The 8,011-nt window shown below is 46.0% G+C and overlaps 4 protein-coding genes across 4 annotated transcripts; 3 read left to right on the forward strand and 1 right to left on the reverse strand.

Annotated features, from left to right (window-relative positions):
* Positions 1–63: 63 nt before the first annotated feature.
* V1516DRAFT_639889 (mitochondrial 54S ribosomal protein uL13m) lies at positions 64–952 on the forward strand. Its single transcript, XM_066920090.1, has 2 exons — positions 64–188; positions 248–952. Exons 1-2 carry the CDS (start codon positions 168–170, stop codon positions 719–721), a joined length of 495 nt encoding a protein of 164 aa, XP_066777078.1. The 5' UTR covers positions 64–167; the 3' UTR covers positions 722–952.
* V1516DRAFT_443352 (uncharacterized protein) lies at positions 914–2,291 on the reverse strand. Its single transcript, XM_066919045.1, has one exon. It carries the CDS (start codon positions 1,985–1,987, stop codon positions 1,091–1,093), a length of 897 nt encoding a protein of 298 aa, XP_066777079.1. The 5' UTR covers positions 1,988–2,291; the 3' UTR covers positions 914–1,090.
* A 1,660-nt stretch (positions 2,292–3,951) lies between these two features.
* On the forward strand, positions 3,952–5,530 carry V1516DRAFT_665239 (uncharacterized protein; the record flags this gene model as incomplete). Its single annotated transcript, XM_066920661.1, has 6 exons — positions 3,952–4,046; positions 4,100–4,158; positions 4,217–4,330; positions 4,383–4,531; positions 4,580–5,311; positions 5,372–5,530. The coding sequence occupies 6 exons, from the start codon at positions 3,952–3,954 to the stop codon at positions 5,528–5,530; spliced, it is 1,308 nt and encodes a 435-aa protein (XP_066777080.1).
* Positions 5,531–7,130: 1,600 nt separating this feature from the next.
* Positions 7,131–8,011, forward strand: V1516DRAFT_443907 (uncharacterized protein; the record flags this gene model as incomplete). The annotated part of the gene is made up of 1 exon (XM_066919046.1): positions 7,131–8,011. A coding segment is annotated over exon 1 (602 nt), but the record flags the coding sequence as incomplete, so codon positions are not given.

The following is an 8,011-nucleotide window of genomic DNA, read 5'->3' on the forward strand; positions in this document are numbered from 1 at the left end:
ATGTGCGTGCATTATGCCTACAAGTAGGGCAAATTCTTAGCATGAAAGGTTTTGTCATATATATCGAATGTCCTTTTGGAAGAGGTGGTGGAAATCCAAAAAAATATTCTACCTCGAAAGGAATTAGAATATAAACTGTTTGCGAAGAGCATTAAATTCCAGTTGAGATGTCGAATATTACAGGAAAAGTACGTATACTACTGGCAAGCAAACCCAGACTTTTGTTCATTGTGACTGACCGACACAGACAAGGCTTGCTTATTCTAGAGTATGGCACCACGTCGACCTTCGGAAAGAGGAACGAACATTAGGACGACTGGCCTCCGCGATAGCAATCACATTAATGGGCAAACACAAGCCAATATTTCATCCGGGAAATGATTGTGGGGATTACGTTGTCGTTACAAATTGCAATTTACTGAAAACCTCGGGTGATAAGTTTGAACAGAAACTGTATAGGAAACATACGATGAGACCCGGCGGTCTTAAAGAAATGAACATGCAGCGCTTAGCCGCTAAGCAAGGTATGGGTGAAGCCTTACGAAAAGCAGTTAGTGGAATGTTACCGAAAAATCACTTGCGAGGATTGCGGTTGAGCAGGCTGAAAACTGCGGAGGGAAACGAATCTCCACACTTGGTGAATACAATTAAGTTCTGGACAGAGTCACCAGAGCTGATTGAAACTTCCAAGGTGTTTCGGAAGAGTCAGAAATCTGAATAATAATGTGTGCTTGTCAAGTTGGTTGTAACTAATTAAATTATTTACGTTGACTTGTTGAGTTGATTGTACATAATACAGGATATACGATGCTAAATGAATCGAAAGATCTAACTATGATTTATAAAATTACTTCAATGATCATATTTGAGCTATCACGCGAAATATTGATTTTTGGATCACATGAAATTCATTTACAGTAAAAATAATAGATTATAATTTATTAAAAACCAAAGCAACACCCATATCCATCAAAGCAAAAAGTCAACCGCATAAACTGTTATACAATGCGGGAAATCAAAGGTAGAATCGCAAACCATAAGTCTGAGGGGAAGAAGAAAACATATATATACATTAACGACTGAAACAAGATTAATCAGTTCGGGAAATAGAGGCCGTTATAAGTCCGTTGGGGTTGGACTGAGGAGCAAAGACCTGGGCGTCAGCGCCAGTGTTCTTTAGACCTTCAAACCAGGAGAGGTCGATGTCGAAGTAGTGCTTGTTTGGAAGACTGTACGAGACATTATTGACAGATTTGTTGACCTCAATGATACGTTTGCCCATAAGGTACAGTGTCGCCTGGACACTAGCTGAGTCATGCGTAGCAAACGTGCTGAGTGTGATTTCACGAGCAGACTGGTATCCGGACTCGAGAGCACCAAGCGAGTTACGAACAGCATCAAGATTCTCGAAAGAGTCGTAATTCCAGGTTGCATCAACAGAGGTCGACATGATGCGGTCACGGGTCTCGGGCAGAGTGGTGTATTTGTCTTGGACGTACCCGTAGAAGGCGGATCCGGTAGATTTCAGAACTAGAAGGTCTGAGATGCCAGCCGAGATCGTGATCTTGCCAGATTCCTCGACTTCAGCATCGACGATCCGGACTTCATTTCCGTCACGAATGAAAGAGTGCTCATGAGGCTTGCCATCAACCGAATAGCGAGTCCAGCGGTGTTGGACAATGTGAACAAAAGACTTATGGACATGCGAGTAGGTAGTGACAAAATGAGTGCCAAGGATGGAAGCAAAAAGCTCTGGAGGCGAGACGGGGTTTTTTTTGGCAAGAATATAGGTTGTGTTTTTCATCGAGTCTGTGGTAACGATGGGAGCGTTGTCAGCCTCAGTGTAGGCAATGTCGAAGTCGCCCTCCAGCATGACTCTGATCGTGAATTCGTAGACATACTGGAGCTTGGGATTAGAAGGGTGACGCTCGACTTTGAGAAGACGGATGTTGTCTTTTCCGTAGCGAGTAGCAGTGAGGGCAACCATTGTGTGGACAGATGAGATTACTTGTGTAAACTGAGAGAGCTGAGAGGATCGAGTAGAGCGGAATGCTTATGATGAGAAGTAGTGTGTACAAACAATTACTAATTTAAAGGCGAGCAAAGTGCTGCTTATATAGTGCTCAGAAGTTATACCGGAGGGGTCGAATATGGAGGGGTTGACGAAAGAGAGCGATAAGACGCGGAGAAGAGCGCGTCTGGATCGTACGAGCGTTCTCGAAGGCGAGTTGTCCAATGTCCGGAATCTAATTCAGTCCTGCGACGTTCAATCTACCTCGAGAAACGCACAGCCAGCTGATCGATGACGGAAACGAGAATGGCAGAAGCCCGCAGTTGGGACCGGAATCGATAACAACGGGAAGAAGGGGAAGATCATCGCCCTACCGGGTCAGAAACTGCGCGCCACCAGCTCCATTATAGTTGAGTCAAGTTCCGACGTGGCGAGCCGTCTGCGGCGAGTCGGGTCTCGGATATGGCCGCACATAGTAGTAAAAATGTACGTCTAGGGAGCTGGGTCGACGAGTCGAGGAGGAGAATTGGATTCCCCTGGGTCGTGAAGGTGGTGGAGGATCTTTAGTAGATGTCGAAATGGACATACTGTGTGATGTGATCTATCAATACGAGCTGCAGTGGACGATACCACAAGCAATGACAATCAATATGATTATCATAATAATCATAGCTATACGACGGCGGATTAGATAATTTAGCTGGAAACGATTAAACAGTGAGACAGACAGACTTAGGTGTAGCCCTGGTTCGACGAATCAGTGGCCTGTGTTTTTGAGGTGCCTGGTTTGGAAAAGAGGGACCAACTGTATGCCCGGTGAACGCCGTAATATGCGTTTCACACATCGTCTTGACTCTACAGATTTCGTCCATAGACCCAGATTAATTTCTTCTTATCAGAAGAACGCCTATCAGCAGACGCTGCAGATTGGCAGGTCCTAATGTAAGCTGAACTTTTCGTATCAGACCGTTCGATGGAAGCGGCCGCCGGAGGTTCCGTGAACTGGCTTAGCCAGGCGTTGATTCTGCGGTAGTTCTGCATATCCTTGTTTGGTCCAGGTTCTAGTTTTCGGTGCTCCCTCCGGCTCCGCTTCTGCATCTTGCAGACTATGGCAATAAAAGCAATATTTGGCATTCTTGTCGCACACGATCACTCCACAATCGATTCATCTTCGTTGATTTCTTCTCTGCTCGTCCTGCTAGGTGCTTTTGTTTCCCTACCTTACCGCTGTTCAATGCCCAATGTTCCTTGTTCGCGCACTTCGCCGCACGTTGTCCACGCATCTGCCCGTAGGTCGACGACAGACAAGCACTTTCTCTAATCCAGCTCAGAGACTGCCAACTCTCTCGAATTCCCGATGTTTGTTTACTTTACTGTTTGTCCGATCATCCGATATCGGCTGATTGTCCATGGTACACCGCTACTGCCGATCCTTATCGCAGTTGCTTATCGCAATGTTTCGCGACTGAGAAATCCAGGAACATGGCTGAAGGCGCTACTTTACATGAGGTTTTGCATAATGACTACTCTCCCTGACTTGCCGTCAGAAAAGTAAGGCTTTCAGCTTCGGCATCTAGGGGAGATCAGATTATAACGTTGAGTTTGAGTGATGGATATTGATAATCCCACAAAAAATTAGAGACGGATATTTCTCTGTCGGATTGAATTGCTAGATTACAATGTTGTGCAAGTCTTGGATCACCAGGTGACTTCGCTGCCTCATATTGAATAATAAAAATATTAAATCACTTAATTATATTAGTGCAGTTCAAAATCATTTTGTTTGCAACAATGTTAGAAAGAGCATAGCAGTCCCAGCCTATAATGCGGCTTCCGAAGATTTCTTAACTCCATACAATATAAGCCATTTTCAATTTGAGCAGTCGTCCATTTGTATGCATAAACATCATTCATTTAATTTATCATTAGTTCAACTCACAATGCCTATCGCGCTCGAAAACGTTCAAGTAGGGATCATCGGCATGGGCGATATGGGTCGCATGTATGCCCGTCGTCTTTCAGCGGCCGGATTCACGTATGGTACATCAAGACAACACAAGACTGGAGTAGCTAATCTGGAGTATTTAGAATCAACGCCTGTGACAGAGAAGAGAAATTTCATTCATTAGAGGAACAGTTCAGTGAAAGTAAGTTGAAGCTAGGACTCATCGCCAGCTGGTTCCTTTCGGACATCTGACATTCTAGACCCGAAAATTAATATATTTCGCAATGGTCATTATGTATCTCGCCTGAGTGATTATATTATATATTCTGTTGAAGCGGAGAATATTGATAAAATTGTCGCTGCTTACGGTCCATGTAAGTCAAGCATTCAACAAGTATTTTCAAATAGCAGGACTTAATGAAATAGCTACCAAAGTCGGAGGCATAGTCGGTGGCCAGACCTCATGTAAAGCGCCAGAAATTCGAGCTTTTGAGAAGCATTTACCCGAAGACGTCGAGATCGTGTCATGTCACTCTTTACATGGTCCAAATGTTGACACTCGTGGACAGCCCTTAGTAAGAACGACGCGTATCTTTTTGGAGTTAATTGTACTGATTCTACAGGTTCTGATACAACACCGAGCGTCGGACGAATCACTGGAGTTCGTGCGCTCGATCCTATCGTGTTTTAACTCGCAGATAGTATATTTAACAGCCGCCGAGCACGATAAAATCACGGCCGACACTCAAGCAGCTACACATGCCGCCTTCATGAGCATGGGACTCGCCTGGCATGCGAACCAACAGTTTCCCTGGGAAGTTCCCCGGTATGTGGGTGGGATCGAAAACGTAAAAATCAACATTTCACTACGGATATTCTCAAATAAGTGGCACGTCTATGCAGGTCTTGCGATCCTAAATCCGGCTGCACATGCACAGATCATGCAATATGCAAAGTCCGTGACGGAGCTGTTCAAGCTCATGATTGAAGGCGAACAACAGCAGTTCCGCGACCGCATCTATGCCGCAAAGAAAGCTGTGTTCGGTGGACTGCCAGACAGCCACGAACTGCTGTTGTCGGACTATTTGCTTGACCAATTTTCTCTATCAAACGTGCCGCCCGAGGAACGGACACCCAACTCACATCTTAGTCTGCTGGCGATGGTCGACTGTTGGTGGAAGCTCGGGATCGTACCGTACGACCACATGATTTGCAGTACGCCGCTGTTCAGAATCTGGCTCGGAGTCACGGAATATTTGTTTCAGAAACCTGGCCTGTTGGAGGACTGCATGAAGGTCGCCCTGGAGAATAACACATTTCGATCTGACGATCTGGAATTTACGGTGGCTGCACGAGTAAGTTTTGTTTGATATCAAAACGCCCATAACAATGAAACTAATGCGGGAACTATCTAGTCATGGAGCGAGATTATTGGGTTCGGCAATTTCCACTTATATAAGGACAAGTTCGAGCGAACGCAAGAGTTCTTCTCGCCGCGGTTTGCGGACGCTACAAAGCTCGGAAACGAGATGATCAAAACCATTTTCGAGCACACCAAACAAGGCAAAAAATAGCAAATACACATGTATATTTAAGAACTGTTACGCTGCACACAGAAAAGCCAAAAAAATGTTGCATTAATCCCTCGCCTTGCTGCTATAGAAAACACAAACAAAGTCACACCGAAAGGATCAAGGATGATAAAAATCGCCGTTAATCAAGGGAGCAGGGAACGGAAGACTACCTATAGTGAAAAAGAGAAGCCCTCAACTGTGCATCAATGGATGCAGCTCGCTGTTGTAATTATACATTAATTATAAGATTAAGTATAACCACTACTGCAGAGCGAGTTAGTAATCAGCTTGTGAGGAATTCTAGCACACGGCATGTTGACTACCGTCTGCGCGGAGAAGAGGGGGGAAATTACGAACCTGATGATGTAGAAAAAAAAGAGAAAAGAAACTAATTCTGGAAGCGAGAGATTTGCACTTTATCCCCAGCCGTTCTCTGGCTGCGAAGAAGCCCTACTGTCAAGCCCTAGCCTCCACTGGGACTGAACTCAGACGATGCCGAACGGTAGACAGTTGCTTCTCTACGCAGAAGGTCGTTTGTATTCGACTGATTGGATCTGTCGCTGTCTAATCAGACGAATTATTGGCTGCATTTGCTACCAACATGCCGATAGTCTGACATTCCACTGTAAACGAATAACCAGATGATGCTGCCAATTGAACGACGCCAATCAACTCGATATTTGCAAAGTTTTCTGGTCCAGAGAGTCCACAGCCTTGTCAGGTTTTCCGAACCTTTCCAATTTTATGCCTAACATCGGCAATTTCTACCGCACTATTACGTGCTTTAGAAGTAACCCTGCTAGCTGTTACTGCACTTTTCTGAGAAAGAATCTGTGGTCTGCAATTGCGCAGCTAATGACTTGTAGAATCAAAACAGCACATGGTACAAAGTACACTGATCCCTCATCCGTTCGCGGCTGCTTACAATCCAAGGCTCAACCAGTAACTCCTGGTCGTGGCTGGCATCCCAGATCCAAACTCCGTCCACATCGGTAACCAGCGCCAGAAACATCGAAATCACAGGCAAAATCGCCGCCTTGGTTCCCTTGAAGACCACAAGTCGAGTAGGGCTTACACACATCCTGTTGGCTATCGACTGTCTCTAAGAGCAGATCTATACCACATTTCTCAGATACTCGCGGAAAAAATCCATTTCAGGTAGCTAGTTGCTACAAACCCACTTGGCCAGCCACGGCGCATTCAGTCTTTGCCCGGTCCCCGTCGTCGCGACATCGAATCATCGTCCCTCGTACCCAGTCCACGTTTTTTTCCCTTCCTCTCTCACCCGGACAGTCGATTCCCAGCTCACTCATTGTTCGCATTCCTTAACTGGCACTTCGTCTTTGAGATCTCGCCGTCCGTCTCTCTCTCCATCCACCAGAATCGGTACTCTTGTCTCCCGTTCACCGTCCCGTGAGGAGGTCCCACTCGGCGTCCTGATAACCTCCATCGGCTTTCCCAGTCGAGACACCCCATCAGCACACGCTGCCTTTTTGACGTTTGATCTTCAGCTCTAGGTCCCTCTGTCGGCCTTGACTCCGTTCTTCATACGTCTGTCTTGCTCGCAGGTATGTTATTTCTCGGTTTCGCTTTCCACCTCGCTCTGAAAATCTAATCTCATCTGCAGTGCCTCGCCGTCTATTCGTGCTAGCCTGCCAGAACGACGCGACCCTGAACAACTGGAATCTGTGCCTGATCTCGTGTACGGCGTCCAGTCAATTTTGAACCTCTCCTTCTAAGCTTGCATGTGCTTTTCTTTAGCAGAGCCAAACGTATCCAAGGAATCTCCCCACTCTACTAGTCCTGGGGCTGCATTTACTCGCTGATTCTCTGAACTCTTGTCCAGGTCTCGCCTACAGAACTCACGCTGCTACTGCAGATGTACATAAAACATCAGTATCATCTACCCCAATCGAAACAGCTTCAGCAACAGCATGACATGTCGTCCACTCAGCGGCCGTTTGTTCTCCAGCAGCAGTCTGATCAGCAGCAACAGCAACCACAACCACAACAGCAACCATCACAACAGCAACAAATTCAGATGACCCCGCAGCAGCAACAACAAATGCTACAATTCCAGGCTTTACGGCAGCAGCAAATGATGAATGGTGTAGCTCAGCAACCGGCCAACCCCATGCAGCTTGTTTCCCAATCTTCCTTGACCCCAGTTGTTCCTGTCGGAATGTCCCCCAATGGAATCAATATCATCCCTAATGCTGCCGCTCCGGGTCAGAGTATCAGCCAGTCGCCCATAAATTCTTATGCCATGCCCAGTCCGAGTCTAGTCCAGCATAAATCTCATCCTTTACAGCAAGCTATTCTGACTCAACAGCATGCTCTGCAGTTGCAGCAAATGCAGCAGGCTCAAGCAGCGCAGCAACAGCAACAGCAACAACAACAACAACAACAACAACAACAACAACAACAACAACAACAACAACAACAACAACAACAACAACAACAACAACAACAACAACAACA

Source organism: Lipomyces oligophaga (genome assembly GCF_038497815.1).
Source record: "Lipomyces oligophaga strain CBS 7107 unplaced genomic scaffold V1516scaffold_5, whole genome shotgun sequence".
Lineage (NCBI taxonomy): Eukaryota > Fungi > Ascomycota > Lipomycetes > Lipomycetales > Lipomycetaceae > Lipomyces > [Lipomyces] oligophaga.

Coding starts and splice junctions, on each gene's coding strand:
- V1516DRAFT_639889 (XM_066920090.1), top strand. CDS start 168: ATGTCGAATATTACAGGAAAA. Junction 189..247: donor TGTCGAATATTACAGGAAAA/GTACGTATACTA, acceptor TGACCGACACAG/ACAAGGCTTGCTTATTCTAG.
- V1516DRAFT_443352 (XM_066919045.1), bottom strand. CDS start 1,987: ATGGTTGCCCTCACTGCTACTCGCTACGGAAAAGACAACATCCGTCTT.